General features: G+C 37.1%; 1 protein-coding gene across 2 annotated transcripts in view; it reads left to right on the forward strand.

Annotated features, from left to right (window-relative positions):
- Window positions 1-20708, forward strand: part of LOC149816765 (uncharacterized) — a 188422-nt gene that overhangs the window by 68589 nt on the left and 99125 nt on the right. The window contains exons 4-5 of one of the 2 annotated variants that reach the window (XM_089988083.1): window positions 10639-10735; window positions 10832-11427. In XM_089988083.1, coding sequence (XP_089844209.1) covers window positions 10663-10735; window positions 10832-11427 — 669 coding nt within the window. In that variant the 5' untranslated portion in view covers window positions 10639-10662. The remainder of the gene's footprint in view (window positions 1-10638; window positions 10736-10831; window positions 11428-20708) is intronic. The other variant, XM_089988082.1, reaches the window with a different exon arrangement.

Raw genomic sequence — 20708 nt, forward strand, 5'->3', positions numbered from 1 at the left:
CATATCAGAACAAACGATTTCAAAAGGCCTTGAAGCTCTCTCATTTATTGAATGAAAAGGAAGAACATGACTCTTACACAGTTGACAACTGAAACATATTTTATCATCTGATCTAGGAATCAAGCTAGATTCAGGAATAAGCCCATTAGATACCAGTCGTTCAACAAAGACTCGACCACAATGATCAAGACGAGAATGCCAAAAATCAGGCTTATTACATTTATTTGAAGATTGCAAACTAAACACACGAATACTCTTTGACGACATAGACTGAGGAGACTTCAAGGTAGGTTGGACACAAGTAAAAGGATCCTCCTGGAAGACATACATATTTTCCGGGCGTTCCCCTCTAGCAAACGTCTCCTTCGTTTGTAGATCCTTGACATAAACAAAAGATGAAGTAAATTCAACGGAAGAATTGGTATGATCAACAAGCTTAAAAATAGAAACTATATTTTTCTTAATATCTGGGGCATGAAGGACATTGAAAAGATGAAGTGGGGATTTAGACAAGGGAATAGAAACATTTCCAATGTGAGTGATGGGATAGTGTGACCCATCTCTAGTGACAATGTTACTTTTTTCAAAATAAGGGGTTAAAGTAGAGAATTTACCCGCATTACCTGTGACATGAGTAGCTGTCCTTGAATCAATGTACCACACTCCTTTATCATCGCACTTTAAATCAAGTTCAGACAACGTGGCCAAGAGAAGCTCTTTCACATCTCCACCAAACTTTGAAGAGTTCTCTTTTCGTCCTGACGAGCTCTGATCCTTTTGGAACTTTCCTTTGTTCTGTGAATTGTGCCAACAATTGGCTTTGATGTGACCTCGCTTGTTGCAGAGATAACATGTGGGTACATTTTTCACATTATAAATACGTGTAACATTCAGAGTAGGAAGTAACCCACGCCCTCCTGGAGTACCTCATCCTCTGCCCCATCCAAAGTTACTATCCCCACGTCCCTGACCAAAAGAAATGCCAGTAGCAAGAACCTGTCCACCAGTCTCATGTGACACCCCCCTTCAAAGTCATCTCATATTGAAGTAGTTTTGCTTGCAAGTCCTCAAATGACGGTAAGTCGGGTAGACATAACAGTGAAGTCAAAAGGACATGAAATTCCGGTCCCAATCCATTCAAGGTTTGCCTGACTTCGTCTTTATCTGTCACTTCATATCCTACAACGGCTAGTTGATCACTGATGCTCTTATGCTCTTAACCTTGTTCAAGTACTCCATGACGGACATGGAGCCCTTAGTCAGGGGTTAAAATTCACGATGAAGAAAAGAAATTCTAGTCTCTGATATCTGAGAGTATGTCTTCACCAGCTTGTCCCATAATTCCTTTGCTGAGCAATCGTTTGGAATTCCCACCAATACTTCTTGAGAGGTAGTAGAAATAATAAAAGCAACTGCAGCTTGATCGCGCTTCATCCAAATCTCGTATTGGGGATTTGGAATTTGTTGTATAAAATCAACCTCATTTCCATCCTTAGTTTCTTGTATGATAAATTCTGGAGGAGCTGAACTATTTAGATGTCCCGAGAGACCTTGGCTTTTAATGAATTGAAGAATTTGTCTTTTCTAGTTCAAAAAATTGTAATTGGTAAGTTTTTCAGAAATGAGTTGGCCAAGGAAATTAGATGAAAGAAATGAATGAGAAGAATCCATGACTTAAATATTTTTTTTTGGCGTGTGCAATCAGTATGTAAAATTGTCACGGATCAAGATGCAACAAATAAGACTCGTCTCCCTTTTTTTTTTTTAAACGAGAAAGCTCGAGTATTCAACGTGAATGTGAAAAGTCAGATCTGGTACACAGATCTAATTTGATTGCATCAAGGAAATGACAAATATGAAGAATTTTTTTGTATGTGAGATTGCACACAACAATAATGAATACGAAGAGTAACAGGTGAAACCGAGACTGCAGACTCATTCTAACCAAGCGTTAGATTTAATGCACAGATCTGGGAAATACCGTGAGGTGTCAGATCTGTCACACAAATCCGGTGAACAACGAGAATGAGTTTGACGCAAAACTGAAAAGGAATATCGTGAAACTGGTTTGGGTAAAAAAGAACTTGACCCAAATCAGTTTGACACAAATATGATACCAAAAAGTCGTGAAACTGATTTGGGAATAAAAAGGGTTGTCGTGAAACTGATTTGACGCAAACCCAAATCAGTTTCAGGAAAAGAGGAAGATCTGAACCTGATTTGACGCAAACTAGATGGCTGAAAAATACTAGTCAGACGTCTGATCTGATCTGATCTGTGTATTAGATCTGAATGAAAAGATTAATAAGAACTAGAATCTAGAGAAGAAGAAATAGAAAACAAAATATTAAAGATGAGGTGCAGAATTAAAAAACGTAGAACAGTAGAATATTAGAGAGGAGATAGAAAAGGGAATAAGATCTCTTAGAGACACACCTGCTGGAAAAACTTTCAGCCTTCGGATCGGACTTGCTCTGATACCATGTAAGTTTTCTCCAAAATCAATGATTAGGAAACTGCAGAGAGGAAAGAGAATGAGGCTGCAACTAATCACGTTTTTCCATAATTGAAAAATCGTGATCTCTTCATTTTAATATATGAAACAAAACCTAATACATGGTCTTTTACAAGTAACCCTAATAAGTTACAAGTATTTACAAGTATGTCCAATATATGTTGGACATGTTACACAAAAGTAGTTTGGATCCGGATCCGGATCCAAACTTAAATACAAATACAAATGCTCGATATTTGCCCTGTCTAACATTTAGTTCCTGCATTTTTTTTAATGTGGGTCCTCTATTTTCAGCATTTTAGAAATCTGGTACTTATTTTATTTTCTAGCATTTTAGGAACCTGAGTTTTCCACGGGTCTGATCCTTCGAAAAATCTCTGGGGTGCAGGGGTGTTTGTTGGGATTTCCTGTAATCTATTAAATAGAACTCGGTGTAGTGCCCTGTCTTACCATTTGATATTTAGGGGTTAAATGCAATGGTTGAATGATCATCTGTAGTAAGTAAATTGGTAGAAATTAAATTTCTGTGAGGATCCATGATAGAAATTACATTTTTGTGTGTTAAGGTCCATGTCAAAACTCTGAATCCGTGCATTTTCTGCATCTCAACACATATCTGAATCTGTGCATTTTTTGCAATGTAAAAATACCACAGTATGTGTTTGCGTATCTATATTTCCAACCCAACTATGTGCTCAGCTTGAAAATCGACAATTTTGATATTAAAGATCAGTCATGAGTCTCAAGCATCTATATGAATGTGAAAGGAAGAGAAAAAAATTAATTTAGAAATATATGAATGATCTGTAATCGTAACTCTCGGTTTCAGCTTCTGTAAAAGCAAGTAAGCTGCATGTGCCATGATTCACTATTACAAATGAATATGAACAACAAATGTCGTGATTCTACATAGATTGGTGGTGGTTCTTATGGTGGGTTTACATAACTTGAATTGTGGGGAATGGTTGTCATATGCACATTATCTATGCAAAATGTGAGTTGCGTTAAGCTGTTGCATGAACTCTGTGTGTTATACTGAAAATGAGTTTGGTATTTTCTTTAGAACATCACCATGTTATTATACATGATCTTCATCTTTGCACCTTACTTCTTGCAATTGAATGTAAGACACATGTACTATGAATTACAGTTGTAAATCTTATCACTTCCAAACGAAAACAAGCAACAAGTGGCATGAATTTTTCGTAGCGTTGTACTTAGAATGATACTTCTTTCTCTAGCATTGTGATACAACATTAGGTGACTGCGTTCTGCATAAGGTTATACCTCAAAATGGTATAACTCTATGACTGTACCTTCGTTGCATAATCATAGACACTACATGGTGTTTACGGTCTTATACCTTGTGTCTACCATCTGGTTAATAATATTGATGACTTGGTAGGATGACATGTTAATACTATTGCTGCTATTAAACATTATCATGGTATATGGGTTTAACCCTGTGGAATTAAGTTCATGCCAAGAAAGTTCATAATTGAGTTTGAAATGTGAGTGAGTCTTAGCGAGAACTTGGTGAACAAAGTTTATACCTCTACATGTAAATACAGGTCATGGGTTAACATTGGCATGAAAACACCAAGTCTGGTACTTGAGAATCTCGAGTGGATCTCTCGAGTTTATAGACCTCATACAAATATGAAACTTAAACTTAATATTTCAGCCTGACTGGTTTAAAGGTACCGGGGCATTTGTGCATGGCGGTTTAAAGGTACCAGAGTACTTTGGGTGGGTCTGCACAGTTAAATGAATAAGGATCTGGTTAATGTACCTATTTAAGGTACGTATGGTTGGGGATCTACTACTCCGATGGTATGATTCAAATTATGGGAAACTCCAGTGACTTTTGGCTATTGGGTTCAGATCAGGGAAAACCCTGACAAATCGGATAATAAAAATTAATAATATAGCAACCCACTCAGATTCGGGCTTACCTTTGAGAGGGTAGGTGGTACACAACTTCGGGGACATATATTTTTTGCTTCGAGTAGAAATGGCTCGTTGGTCCCTAGTTCTCGGAGTTAGGAGATCCGTACTACCAATTTTGTCCTAGGCGGTAGCTCCACATTCTTCTGCAGAAGTTAGGGATGCATCATGTTGTTTGGGCCTTTGGGGGGTTCTCTCGGTCATTTAACCGCTCCTTTAAGATTTTAGTTTCAGTTAGACATTCGGGTTAATAAAACACCAATGCATAATAAACCCCCGAATGTTCTCTTCTATTACGGTTGCCTTGGTCTGCGAGTACTCGCGGGATAATTCAAGAGAAACATTAAATTTTACTTCTTATTAATCAGACAAAACATTGTGAGCTTTGTACTTGAACTTGTTAACTTGTGATTAGATAATTGAGCATCTGATTAAGTATTTACACCATTGTTTACTTATCTCATTAGATGTTATGTTTCTGTGAGTTAGAATAGTGATATGCAATAAATTATTTTCATGTTACTTATTTCTTTATGCCATGTTTAGTATCATGCTTCACTGTCTATAATTAAACAAACACATTGCATACTTGTTACGTAATATATCTGCAAAATCATAGTATACTCCTACGCAGACTGGTTGTAGTCTGACACAAATTATTTTATTATTTTTTAGGAGAAGAGTAAAATTTTAAGAGCGGTTGCGGAGTGGTGTGCGGACCAAGATATATGATCTATTATGTTCCCGGGACGTTAAAAGTTAATTTGGCTATTATTAATTATGTCAATCAGTCATTTCAGAAATTCTGACCTTATGTTTAAACTTTTTTATTAGAAATAAAATGAATGGTAATTGCTATGAGGATTCCTGTGACGCGCCTGAAGTGCTTAGCTTGTTTAAATTTGAATATTTCTGTTGCCTTGAAAAAAGAAATCTTCAAAAATTTGGGTTAAATTTTGGGCTGTTACACATGTTGCCATCCAGCTGAATTTGGTTCAACTGGGTCGGCCACACCCTGCCGGCCCACTAATAACATGCTTTATAGTTTGTTTCTAAATTACTTTTTTTTTTTGAAAGTACCCGGCCCAGCCAACTCAGTTGAGTGGGCTAGGGCCAGTTGCCCAACCTACAGTAGGTTGGCTGGGGCTCCTTGAAAACCAGATTTTATAACAAAAAAAATCTTGTATCTATCTATCTATCTATCTATATATATTCAGTTAGCTTTTTAAATATCATGCCCAACCAACAAATGGCTGGGTTAGGATGGTGTCAAGGTCTGACAGGCCAGCCGACCCTCCAAAATGCAAAGTGGATATACATACCCAAAACTAAGAACTAGAAAAGCAGGATATGAAGGAAATTACCTCACTTATAATGAAAAAATTAATATGGCAACAAAACATGGAGAATGATATTGTAATCTGAAACTTAGCAAATTCCCATCTAGCATTTAAAAATATAGAGAATCTTTACAAGCCTGACCTTCACTAATTACTGCTAATAATAAGGAAAATTGAGCAATGTAGTTCAATGTTGCACAAGCGTAAGTGTCATCACCATTCAGCCTGCAACTTGAATGCAGAATATGACCCAAAATAGTGTCTATGTTTAAGAACATCGGGCTTATGAATCCCAAACTTGATTTCATATGCGTCAGACAGGCAGTTGCATTCTCTTTGGTGTACCCCAACTGCATTGATTACTAATAAAAATTCTGGCTCCAGCCCAGATCTGGACAGTGGTCTAGGACTGGACAACAGACTGTCCTGTCCCAACCGACTGTCCAGGTTGAGACTGGACAGCTGTCCATCCTGTCCCGAACAAAAATCACCCAAAAATCTAATTTTCTTATTTTAACTGAATATGCACAATTTTATTTTCTAAGAACCACAGCCTCGTGTTTGCCTGTCCATAAATATACACCTCTTCAAGGGACATATCTGTTCAGAATGAACAAAACGGACAACATGGACAGGGACTCAAATTTGACCAGATCTGCCCATCATCACGGTGGCCAGATCTGTCCAGATCTACCCGCTTAAAGCATAGAACAAAACTGTCCAGACCTGTCCAAAGTATCCATACAAGGCAAAAACATATATATGCATATGTATACATGCTTCTACGTGTGTGTGTATATATATATATATATATATATATATATATATATATATATATATATATATATATATATATATATATATATATATATATTGGGGAAAATATAAAAACATACAGAAAATTGTAGGAAAACAAATACCACATGATCTAAGCCTTCCTACATCGATTCTCATGGATTAAACCATGAAAAATCAAGATAGAATCCATGGTTTCTTATAAAAACATTGCGTAAAGCTTATTTAAGCTCTTTTTTTCATCCGAGACAAGAGAAAGACCCGTACCTTGATCGTAGATTGAAAAAGAACAAGAAGACAATGGTGGAAAACGTCAGATGATTGGAGAAGAACGATCTCCTTCTCCTCTTCTTCCTTCTCTCTCTTTTTTCTTCTTTCTCTCTCTTTGAGGCTATTTATAGAGGAAAGAGGGGTGACACCCCCTCTTATCCATCCTGCCCTTCTAGAGAGGGCTGGAGCTAATCTCTAATTGGAACTCTTTCTTCTTTAGTTTCCGAAAATTTCAAACCTCTAAGTGTTGACTTTTTCAAAGTTTTTATTTAAATAGACTTTCTAAAACCTTCTTAGTTCTTCTATGTGTATTTAAGGACTCTACTAGGAGTCCTAAACAAACACCAAAAATGAAATTTTGGAATTAAATAAAATTAATTAATTATTAATTATTAAATATTAAATAAATATCCAGAAGCTTCCAAAAGTTGACATATCAACTTGGAAGACTTCTTAACATTAATTAACTTCAATTTAAAGGTATCTAATGAACTTGAAGGTGAAAATTCACTAGGCACGGATTTGGATCTAGATCCAAGATCCAAATCCATCTTCAAAAATCCAAATGGGTCTTGGGCTGGATCAATACCAGATTAACATGGGTCTTGGATAAAATCTAGATCCATATTAATTTGGATCAAATCCATAATATCCGGTCCGATCCAAATCCGGATATGAACCGTTAAACCAGAGTTACCGGAAGCGCTCCTATAGAAGGGGAAGCGCGAAACGTTGCACTTCCGAAACACGTGGGGAAGCACACATTTCAAATGGAAAACGCGTACCCCTTTAATGGGGTGCGCGTACCCCATTAAAGGGGTACGAAGGGGCGAATTTACATATTTGTCTTTTTTTTAAACTTTTTTCCAAAAAAAATTAAAAGAACGAGTTTTTTAAAAAGGGCAAAAAAGAGATTTTGAAAAACCCGTGAAAACAAAACCCGAAAGGGCTTTAGGGTTTTTTCACGCAGCTCAATCCGAGTCTCCTCCCTTCTTCTCTCCTCTCTTTGGCAACCGATCGACGGAACCCAGAATCCGGCGACCTTCATCGATATTCGGCGACCTCCACAACGATGAATCCATTCAGGTACGTACTCTCCTCTCTCCATCTCTTCTCTCTGTATCTCCTACGACCTCTCTCTTTCCATCTCTTCCCTCCATCTCTTCTATCTGTATCTCCCACGACCTGTCTCTTTCCATCTCTTCCCTCCATCTCTGTTCTCCCTTTCGTTTCCAGGGAACAAGCAATCCTTCTGCAATCATACAATATGACATTTAGGTTATGAATAGCATGACAAAATGGGAATATGTTTTACACTCTTTGTCGGTTCTGCAGAATTGCTTATTCATGTGCATGCTGTTGGAAACAATTTATTCTATCTATGTTTATCATTATTTATTGGGTTGCTTATAACTTACCGTTGCCTTGTAACCGTAACCTTGATCTTCTGAAAACGGAAAGCTTATCTGTTTTATTTTCTGAAAGTTTTGGTCCTTGGAGATCAGATTCTCTACCTAGGGTTTGGGACATCATTGTCTAACTTAATTTTATTTTGGTGCACTTTATGGAAATCTGAGATTTGTGTGGCTACTCAGAGGGCGTTAAAGTGGGGAAATAAGGTCAGTCAATGAGTTTAGACTTTAGACCTGTTTCGACCCATCCAAATTGTTTCCCCCAAATGGTGGGCCTGTATTTCGCATTGATGAAGAGTTTTCAAGTGATATAGGGCTACTGTCTGACCTGTGTGAGGTTCAACTCGTGAGTAGGGGTTTGTGTTGCAGGTTTGATCCCTTCATTCTCTCTAGAAGGTACATTTAGGGAATAGGGGATTGTTAGAGACTATTTGTTTCATTTTCCTGTTGCAATAACATGGTGGTTTTTATCTTTTGTGTTATCAATACGATGGTGATTTATATTCTTATGTGAGTCCCATGAAAGAAAAGAACAACATATTGGTTGAGAAGCATTTCACATTTTGTGTTTTAACTGAGTTTATTTGGTCATCTTTCTTATTTCATATGGAAGCTGCACGAAATTTAATGGTATAGTTGTATGACTGGTAGGGATCTGAGTCCTCACGCAGTGGTACTTTGAAGTTCAAACAAATTTCTGTTTTAATATTTGGGTTTATTACATGGTATAAGTAGTCCCACACTTCCCGTTTCCTAAAATTTTGAAAGTGCCTCGCTTCCCGCTCCCGCTTCCTTGACTGGTAACTGCGATAAACTGTTTTTTTTTAAAAACATGATTTTCGGGCCAACTGTATCCCAAATTCAGAAAAGTAAAATACCGTTACGCTCATAATTTCGAGACGCATCCAACGATATATAACTCGAATTTCGCTTTTGAATTTTGCCTGAAAATAACTCGAATTTCGCTTGAATTTAAAGGTTGAAAATAAAACTTTTTCACTTTTTAAGTGGCTCGTTAAGGCCTTGACAATGAGACCTGGGCCAAGCCCAGACTCAAAAGCATCAGCCTAAAATCGAGATTTTATCGATTTTTCTTCTATACTTAGCCAAATTTTCCAAAATCTCAAATTTAACTAAGTGTGAGAAAATGCAATATTACACTCTTAATATCTAATTAACTACGTGGATTCCCAAAACAATCTGCCTAGTTTTTCCATAATATTTTCTTACTAATTGACCCTATAGATCTAATTTGCATAGCCTGTTTAGCACAGATTAGTGTTTGGTTTCCAACATGTGAGCATGCTTTCTTGGTGACTAAATACATCTTCGAAACAATATAAGCATGCCTTTCCCTAAAGATTGTCCATTGGAGTAGAGATCTTTTTTGTACATGGGAAAATTGGATTTTATTTGGTTCAGGTCAATGAAACGCCTTGGACTAGGTATTGGGCTTGCTTGTAAGGCAATTAGGTGCTTAGTTGCCGACTTTGATTACATAGAGGCTAATTGAAATCTTTTGTACTTTTGGATTTCACTTATAGACCCTATAATTTGTCTTTCCCCAAAGATTGCCAATTGGAGTAGAGACATTTTTCATACAAATCACTTGCATACTTCATACGGCCATAGACTCAAACTAAAGACAGATTACTGCAAAAATCTGCCAGCTATTCATCATGACAGGTATTCATGAAGGAGAGATCCATTCTTACACCTTCCAAATATGATCCTTCCCTTCAATTTTCTATTTTTTGGCCAGATGTGAAGGATATTGCTATGGAATAATAAGTTATAGAGAAACTTGAAGACAGATTGAACTACCAAGGAAAACCAGTTATTCAATATCATGTTACTTTTCTCTACTTACTGGGAAGTTTGGAAGAATGCAACTACCAAATATCTAGAGAAAATCCAGGACCAAATTTAGTACCAAATTTAGTACTCCATGGACATCAATAAGAAAAGCCATAAATTGGGGCTGGGGCTGTATACCACATGATAAGATCTTGGAGGGTGGGACTTAGTTTCTCCTTCTCACTGACTAGTTCTACTTGTTCTTTTTCTCTACTGTTAGACTTGTGATTATGTTCTGTCGATAGACTCCAGCTTGCATTTGCTATACAATTTTGTCTATGCTCTCTTTTCATCTTAAGTATAGATTAATGTGTTCTCTATGTTGGTTGTGTACTTCATCTAATGATGATTTATGATTTGTTTATAAATATGAATGAGAGGAATGACGTAGTTTTTCAAGGTCCAATTCGATGCTTTAGACGTGATTCTGGAAATAAATTATTTTGACACTATTTTGATATTATAATCTTCTAAAAGATGCACTTGATGTTATGTCTCACAGAAGAGCTTTCTGAAGATTGGAGTGATGCGACTAGCATGCTTTCATTTCGCTCTTTGGACCGTGGCTTTGTGTTCCCTGGTAGCTAGATCTTCCCTTTGTATGTGCTTCACTTGTCTTCAATAATTGATGCCATATGTTCCAAGACATGTTAGTTCTGGTGTTATTAACCACCATTATTTGGTTTTTTTCACAGGTGAGCAATTTCATATTCTTGTCTGCTTGTCAGCATCAAGGCATGAGACAGAGGTTATAACTCCATTTAGAGTTGCTGCTATAATGAGTAGAAATGGTACTCCTGAACGAAAAACTAGCCAGAGAACGAGCACCTCTAGAGCTGATTCCAATTCAGTCCATGCAGATGAAACTACAAGTAGTAGACTTACAGAATGTGCAAGTCAGGATTCTGAAGTGAATGGAGATATTGGAAGTCCAGGAAAAAATGTTGCATTAGGACTTGATGTTTCTGCCAGTGAATCTATTCTTCGGATGGAAGATCAAAAACAGCAGACTGAGGCAATGCTTCTTCGATTCAAGAATTCACATTTTTTCATTAGGGTTGCTAGTTCAGATGAGCCTCTTTGGGGCAAGAAAAGCTCGGTAGAATCTTCTGCAAGTTCTGATGCAACTGTTGAGAACAATAACATGACAGATCCTGCCCCTAAGAAAGCTTCAAGAAGAGATGATTTCCTTTCTGCAGTCATAGAGAGGGGATTTTTTAATTCTAATACATCTGGTGGAGTGGCTCGAAATATAGTGAGATGCTGCTCTCTATCGAATGGAGATATAGTGGTACGTTTTGTAAAACTTTTTCTCTTTCTTAGATCTGTAGAATTGTTTTTTTTTCAATGTTTTTAAGTTGACAAGCTGCTTGAGATGCTGTTCTCTTTCTAATGGAGATATATTGGTGAACTTTTGTTTAGCCTTTAGATTTTTTGAGTTTTTTTGTCATTTGTCATCTTTAAATTGATAAACTGCTTATTCCATGTGCATACAGGCTTTTTTGTTCATCTTCATGAGTTAGGATTCTACTGCTACTAATGATGATGATGATGATGATGATGCCAACATCAACAGTAATAGTTTTAGCAGAAGCAATGGGAGCACTAGCAGCAATAAGAATGATGATGATTACGTTCAAAGTGAAAAATAACAAGAAATGAGTTTGATAAAATATATAATTATCATCAGCAATTGGAGAAGTGCAAATAAACAAAGTCTATAGGCTATAGTGAAGGTTCTTTCTGATCCAATTCAGCTGGTACTGTTCCATTACCATTTCTTCCAACCATGGGATGGAATGAGAAGGCATGAAGGATGTTGTAACTTGTATAACATGGTAGACATCCTTCATAACTTTTGGTATTAGGATAACCCACAGCACATGAAACGTTAAGAAGAGAGGAGAAGAGACTCTGGGCCTGCATCAATGTCACGATTCCCAATCAGGGAAGTCGTGCATTCCTCCTAATATATCAAAACAGTTACATAAGCTAGATTACATAACTACCCCTCTTTAGTAATAGAAAGAAAATAAAACAATTGTGGTAAAAAGGGAAAGAATAGAAGAATATAACTACAACAAGTTACAGACATAAAACTAAACCAGATCTTGACCAAAACAAACTGATTCAAATATCCAATAGTCAAAACATCATGTCACCCCAATATCCTCCCTCAAGTTGTGCATGGACTTTACCATATACAACTTGTTCTTCAAATACCAAAACTGATGCTTTGTTAACCCTTTTGTAAATAGATCAGCCAACTGATTCTCTGTCTTAAGTTCTTAACATGTTTTTCCTCAAATCTCTTGATCTTCAATTTTCCTTCGAATGAAATGTTGGTCTATCTCTATAATTTTGGTTTTCCTATGATGGATGTGATTCAAAGGTATTTTAATGACACACTGATTATCACACAATAATATAGATTTAGCAATCTTTTCACCTAAATCATTAAGCAAATGTTTGATCCACTAATTTCGAGGTGACTGAGGCTATAGACCTGTACTTTGCCTCAGTACTAGATCTGACAACAACTTTCTGTTTCTTGCTACTCCATAACACCAAATTCCTAGCAACAAAAACACAATGATCTGAGATCTATGTCACACGGACTCGGCTAGGGAGGCGCCACACCCGAGTCGACACGCCCCGACACGGGTGCAGACACGGACACGGCCCAGACTCGGTCAACGCAGAGTCAGACTCGGTCAACGAGTTGAGGCCGAGTCCGTCCTTGTTTTGGACTCGGTCAACGTTGTCTGAGTCAAAAAATGTTCATTTGTAGGGTGAAAAAATTTAAAAAAATGATTTTTTTTAAAAAAAATATATAAAAAAGGTTGTGTCACAGTGCACAGTGGACTGTGCTGCGCTGTGTCTTTGCACTTTTTTTTTTTAAATATATATAGCCGAGTCCCTGTGTCCAAAAATTTTAAAATCGCGTCGCACCCGCACCCATGTGACATAGTCTGAGATAGACCTCCTTTCATCTGGATCACTGACAATCTGCATCTAAGAAAGCCACTACTAGAATGTCTCCTCCCTGTGCTCTCTTTTTATAGACTAGTCCATCTCCCAAAGTACCTTTCAACTATTTCAAAATCCTTTTTACAACCTCTATGTGTCTAACTCTGTTTCGTGCATAAATTGAGATACTTGATTTATAGCATATAGAATGTGAGGTCTAGTGAAAGTCAAATACTATAGCATCCCAACTATACTCTTATAACATGTAGGATCTTCATATAAGTCACCTTCTTTTGCTCTTAAGTGTCGATGATTGGTACTAGGAGTATGTAAAGGTCTCCAATCTTTCATACTTGCTTTTGCCAACAGATCAAGGCTATATTTGTGTTGAGATAGTATAAGACGTTCTCCTTCTCTATCCACCTCCACACCAAGAAAATACTTCAACCTCCCCAAATCCTTCATTTTAAATCTCTTGTTCAGAGCTCTTTAACTTGCGCAATGTGCCTCTCTAGGCTACCTGTAACAATGATAACATCAACATATATCAAAAGCAAGGTAGTAAATTCTTTGCCTTTATAAACAAATAGTGAATGACCAAGAGGAGATCAATAAAAACCATGTTTTTGAATTTGTTGAGAATGCTCTCAAACCAAGAACGAGAGGCTTTCTTAAGATCATAAATGCTCTTTTTAACATACAAACATATAAGTTTTGATTTCCTTCACTATATCCAAGGGGTGCTCTATGTAAACCTCTTTTAGCTTTTTGTGTAAAAACATATTTTTAGCATCTAGTTGGCTTAAAGACCATCCATGTTTCACTTGCATTCTTAACTCTATTTGTCTCCATTTTAACAATCAGAGTGAATGTTTCATCATAATCTAGACCAAGGTTACAGGAAGCACTCATTGGGCTTGGGAAGCACGCTTCCCTGAAATATGCTTCGGAAGCACGAAACATAGCGCTTCTGAAATGTGGAGGGATGCACACTTCCCATTTAAGGGGAAGCTCGCTTCCCATTATCCTTCCTTTTTTGGGGGGCTTGGAGAGTTTTAAGTTAATTTTTAATAATTTTTTTTTACCCAAAAAATAAAAGAATTTTTTTTAAAAGGGTAATATAATCATTTTGAAATATCATGAAATATGAAAAATGAAAATCGAGTAGAGTTTGGGATTTTCAATTCCCAAACTCTAACCTCTCGTTCTAGAGTCCCAGACTTCTGGTGAAATCTAGTGAGCTCCGACGACCTCCATGGGTGTATTATGATTTTTTCTTGATGAATTTATTTATTAAATGCTTGTAACATGATGCATTTATTAAATGGTTGCAACCAAGGTTGTAAGTATCGTATCGTTACCTGTATTAATCTAGCCTAAAGTAACATCATATCATATTGTATTGTATCGTAAATTTTTAATAAAAAATTTCCAAAAAATAAAAAAAACTCAAGAAACAAGAAAAAATTAGCAAAAATTCTAAAAAATCCATATCACATGAAACAATGATGAATTGCACAAAATACAAGCATAAAATCACATATGAAGCATTTATGTCTTCATGAGTTGTTATGAATGACATGCATATCTCATAAGAAAAATATAAATTGTGAAATAATAAATAGCAACACTAAGCTAACAAGTCATAAGATCCATAACAATGCATGTTTACATAAAAAAAACAAAATCCCCAAATGTTTCTTAATACTTAAAAATTTTACATAACCATTTTTTTATAAGTTAAAAAAATGGACTTCTTGCAAGAAATCAATCCCTAAATCACTATCAAGTTCTTTAGGAGTGAACACAACTCACCTTAAGGAGTCTTCTTATATATTTCAAAAAAAAGAAAAACGAATTGAGTGCAACATAAAATTTTACTAATTGTGTATCGTAAGATACACCATGTATCGGGGTGTATCGTACAATACACACTTGTATCTTGATACAGGTGTGTATCGTATCGATTAGGCCCAAAGTAACAATACGTATCATACGATACTGTACGATACAACATTGGTTGCAACAGGAATATGAATTATGATTTTTTCTTGATGAATTTATTTATTAAATGCTTGCAACAGGATGCATTTGTTAAATGCTTGCTACTCCTGTTTTATCTCGTCAATGATAATATAAATATTCTATTTTGGTAAATTAAAAAAAATATAATTACATTTTCGCTTCCCTTTAGATTCTTATTTGATTCCCACTCGAATCCTAGGTTGCTTCTCAATTTGTTTCCCTTTTGAATCTTGGTTCGCTTCCAGTTCGATTCCTAGGTCGCTTTTCGTTCGCTTCTCTATTCGCTTCTTAGATGATTCGTGGTTCTCTTTTACGGCATTTTGCGCTCCGCTTTCTAAAATTTTAGAAGTGCCTCGCTTCCCGCTTCCGCTTCTTGAATCACTTTCCTCTTCTGCTTCTCGGATCACTTCTTTCTCCCGCTTCCTCGACTGGCAACCTTGTTCTAGACCATACTCCTGAGTAAATCCCTTGGTCACAAGCATGGCCTTATATCTTTCTATGCTTCCACCATGTTTATACTTGATCTTATAAACCCATTTGGAGCCCATATTCTTATCTGATGATCTTCTCACCACCTCCCAAGTCTGACACTCATGCAAAGCTCCGATTTCTTCATTCGTTGCCTCAATCCACCTCTTATCATTCACTGCTTGAATGAAATGTTTTGGTTCATCTTGCTTCAATATTTCAGCCAGAAATATTTGATGATCCATGTTGAAACTTTTATAACTCACCCACCTTTCAATTGGATGCCGAATTCTAGTAGACCTCAATGAGACTTCATCTTGAACTGGCACTATTTCTTGATTTGAACCTTGCTGCAAATTTATTGTGCTCGGATCCTTCTTTCTTCTTGAATAAACATGCACATCTAAATATCTATTAAAATTGGAACCATAAACACTATTTCCACTTTGCTGCTGATTTTCTGGTGGTTCCAATTTACCGATGTGCATTGATTTTATGCATGCTGCCCATCATCAGAAATATGAGAAAAGAGATCATCCCTCAACCAGGGGTCATAAAATTCTAATTGAGCATTATCTGGCATTTCACTCTGCATCAAATTCCCTTCAAAGGTTTGCTGAAAATTCAGCTCATCAAAAGCGACATTCCTTGACACCTGAATGCACTTGCTCTTCCTGTCATAACACCGATGCCCCTTATGATCATCTTCATATCCGTTCTTTTAAACAACCTTCATAAAATTGAAAGCTAATTTCAAACCTAAAAGGACTATTACTTTTACACAACCTTCATCAAACTGAAAGCTTCTAGATAACTTCCAACCTAAAAGGAAATGTGCAAAGGCCATATTACCAGCTACTGGAATTTATTGTTATCTCATGGTGAAATCCACATATGTGGACAATTCTTGGTTCCAGGTAGTTTTGATATATGAACTTTTTGCATAGGTTTGAAAACTCTCCGAGTCGACATGATGATTCAGCTCAATTCAGCCATTCACTGGGTAAACCCAGTAAATGATCTGGCGTTTGCACAAGACTCAGCCAAGTCACAAGTGAAAGGAAGCGTGTATTCACAACTGCAGCTAATTAACACATGTTCATTAAAGGCATTAATGGCATATTGTAATTTACATTTGTTGTATGATGGGTATTTTCGTACCCTAGCAATTGTAACAACATGTATTTAATGGGAAGCCCAATACCACAGTCGGCTATTGGGAAATTCTGCAACTTTCTTGTCTCTCTCCCATTCGGTGCCTCCTCTTGTGTATGAAGCAGGGAACCACGATTTCTATCATGGTATCAAAGCAACAGATCTAAGCTTAAGGATCTTCTTATGACTGTCTTGTCGTCTTCTTCTAAGGTATCAGTTTCTCTTATTCCTTTTATCTTTAAATCTTCGATTCATCTGAGATCTCTGCTGTCCCTCTTTCTTATTGCTCCTCTCTCAAGCCAACCTCTTTCTCCTATTTCCTAAAATCTGAAACTTCACGTTGCAATATTTTCTTCTCTCATTGCCTATTATTTTTCTGCCTGTCTATCACTCTTTCTTTCACATTACTGCACGTGATCTTACCCATCCATTGCTAAAGTAATCACGCAAGATCAGATTTTGATCTATGCGTGATTTCAAAGGTTGAAAAGGATCACGGGAAACTCTTTTGCATATTGACGTCAGATCAGTTTCTGATCTGGACGAGATCTCAGACCAGTTTCATATGTTTTTGATCTTTCTCTTTTCTCAATACAGTTTTGGGTCCCCTTTTTTGTTATGTTTGCCTATTTCATCATAACTGTGAAAGGAAAACGAGTTATTTTCCAAATAACGTATCTCTTATTGATTGAGTTTTATTCAGAACAGATTCTTTACTGCACAGTTCCAATTTTCTGCCTCGAGTTTTCATTGTGAAAAAAAAAGGAAAGGCAGAATTCATTGATATTAAATTTCTGTTCTGAATTACATTAGAATTCAATAGTAGTTGGGTCCTTGCCATAAAGCCATTTTCTTGTTTTCTATTTCTTATTCCTTCTTGTTTTCGGTTTTAATAGAATATTGACTCATTTTCTCATTCTCAACCCGACCTTTCCTCAAACTTTCTTAGTCAACTCATGTCTGAGAAACTGAACAATTCCAATTTTCTAACTTGGAAACGACAAATCATACCATTCATAAGAAGTCAAGTCCTTTCCGGACATCTGGATGGTTCTGTTCCTGTTCCTCCAGAATTCATACCACAAGAAGAAAAGAATGGTGAGGGAGATCTTTTTATTACCTATGTCAGAAATCCAGAATACGTATCCTGGATGAAGTGAGATCAGGCGCTGGTTACCTATATCACTTCTACATTGTCACAGGAAGTGCTTGTGGCAATTCCAGATGAGGGCTCCGCAATGCAATTATGGCATCAATTGGTTGAGACATATTCTCAAGTTTCTCAGGCCAGAATCTTATTTTTGAAGAGAGAGTTTCAAATGTTGAGAAAGGACTCCATGACCATCATGGAGTACTTGAACAAAATGAAGACCATTACAGATCAGTTAGCCATCGTTGGATGCGCAGTTAGTGACAAAGATATGGTGCAACAAACTTTGAGTGGGCTGGGATCAGATTATCATATGATGGTTACTTCCTTACTGTGTTTGCCAGATTTACCTACTTTAGAAGATCTTCGTGTCAAGTTTTTGCAGTATGAGATGACGTTAAAGGGATTTTCTGAAGATACTCATTCTTAAGGTGGAGCACACATTGTTCTTGCCACAGGAGTTGCCTATGGGCAAGGACGTGGTAGATATGATTTTCGAGATAGAAGGAGTCAAGAAAGAAATGGACAAGGAAGTCATGGAATATTACCTACACCTAATATTCCTCCCAGTGGGCAAAGGCAAAGATCAATACCGACCTGTTTTCTATGCAATAAAAGAGGGCATATCAAAGCAAATTGTTGGTTCAATCCTCAAAATAAAGGTAAATAGTTAAAGACAAGCAAGGGGCCAGATAAATTGAAGAACAGTGACGAAGTCAAGGAGTTGTTACTCTTTGCTCTAGCTGAATTGAACTTAAAGCAAAATGATCAGGGCACTTGGTATGTCGATTCTGGTGCAACCACTCATGTCACTGGTGATGTTGGTAAGCTCCTAACTCGTGTTTCCTATGATGGTAAAATAGTATAGTCACTGGAGATGGGTCTCACCATCGTATTTCTCACATTGGAAACTCTGTCATTCCTATGTCTACTTCTTCTCTTGCTCTCTCAAATGTCATGCTCCGAATATCAAGAAAAATATTGTTTGTCTCTTAGCTTGTTGATAACATCAATGCCTTAGTTTAGTTTACTCCTTTTTCTGTTCGTGTCAAGGATCTCCACACGAGGGAAACGTTCGCTGAAGGAAAGCGACAAGGGAATATGTACATGTTTCAAGAGAATCCTTCCACTTTGAAGCTCGCATCATCATCTTCTTCAGTTCCTTCTAAAAATGTTTTGTCTTTCTGAGTGTAATAAGCCAAATATTTGGCATGGTCGTTTGGGTCATTGTAGTAGTCGTTTTATTGAAAAGGTTGTTTCTAGCAGTCTTATTCTCAAGTCAAGTCTAGGTTTAAATGTCAATGATAAAAAATGTTCTAGTTGTCTTCAATGTAAGAGTCATGTCCTTCTATTTCATTCTATTAATAAAAGAGCTTCAAAGCCTTTTGAAATTATTTGTTCTGATGTTTGGGGTCCGGCTCCAGTTCCCTCCATGTTGGGCATAAGGTATTATCTCATTTTTGTTGATAGCTATTCTTGGTATACATGGATTTTCTTTATGAAATGTAAGTCTGAAACATTCAAGTTATTCCAGAATTTTCATTCCTTTGTTCAAAATCAATTCTCTGATAATATTCTTTGTTTCCAATGTGATGGATGGGGTGAATTCTCCTCAAATGACTTTATTAAATTTCTCTAGACAAATGGAATACGTAGGCAGGTGTCTTGCCCAGAGTTACCAGTAGAGGAAGCGGGAGCGGGAGCGGGAAGCGAGGCACTTTCAAAAATTTAGGAAGCGGGGAGGCGTGGGACCACTTAGAAGAAAATTCTGAATCGTCTCGGAAGCAACCTAGGAAGCGAACCGAAAGCGAGGGGGAAGCGAAAAATGAAAAAAATGGGGAAGCGTGGGGGAAACGTGGGGGAAGCGTGGGGGAAGCGCGCTTCTCATAAATGGGAGGGAAACACGCTTCCCAAAAAAGGGGGACGCTTCCCCTCACGCTTCGGAAGCGCGACGTTTTGCGCTTCCGAAGCGCGCTTCCCCTTTTGCCTAGGCGCTTCCAATAACTCTGGTCTTGCCCTCATACACCTCAACAGAATGGGGTTGCTGACGCAAGCACCTCCATATTGTCGAAAGTGCCATGAGCATGATGCATGGTAGTAACCTTCCAGTTACCTTCTGGTCAGAGGCCTTTCATTCAGCCGTTCATATCATAAATCGATTGCCCATGAATATTTTGGAAAACAAATCACCCTACCTTTCTTTACATGGTGTTCATCCAAATTATCATGATTTGCGAGTATTCGGGTGTGTATGTTATGTTCATGTTGACAGTTCAATGCGACACAAGTTTCAGGATAAGGCCTTGAAGTGCAGATTTGTGAGGTATGTTGATGATTATAAATGGTACAAATGCTATGATTCTGTGAGCAAGCATATCAAAATATCCAGGTATATTGTATTTGATGAATTGAATTTTGATCACAAGGTTGACACCCTTTCTGAAATTGAAGTTTATCACCCCTGGTTGAACTCTGACCCCTTCTCTAGTGTTGATGATGTTTGTCCTTTAGAATGTAATAAAATAGATGAGGGAAATATGTCTGATGCTGTACAGACGACTCAGGAAAGTGTCATTTCAGATCCACTCTTGCCTTCCGAAAGGTATAAAGGCATTGTTTACTCTAGACGTGAGAAGGGGATTCTTTCTAATTCTAATCAAGAGATGAATTCTTCTTCTGCCTTTGTTTCATCCTCTGCTTCCAGAAGATCCACTCGACCCCGACATCCTATTGATAGATGTGTAAGTTATGAGAATTTCACTATGGATTTTCAACTCTTCTTAACCTCTCTAGGTAAGGAAGAT

The sequence above is a fragment of the Nuphar pumila genome, chromosome 14 (genome assembly GCF_984573655.1).
Source record: "Nuphar pumila chromosome 14, dmNupPumi1.hap1.1, whole genome shotgun sequence".
NCBI classification, from domain to species: domain Eukaryota; kingdom Viridiplantae; phylum Streptophyta; class Magnoliopsida; order Nymphaeales; family Nymphaeaceae; genus Nuphar; species Nuphar pumila.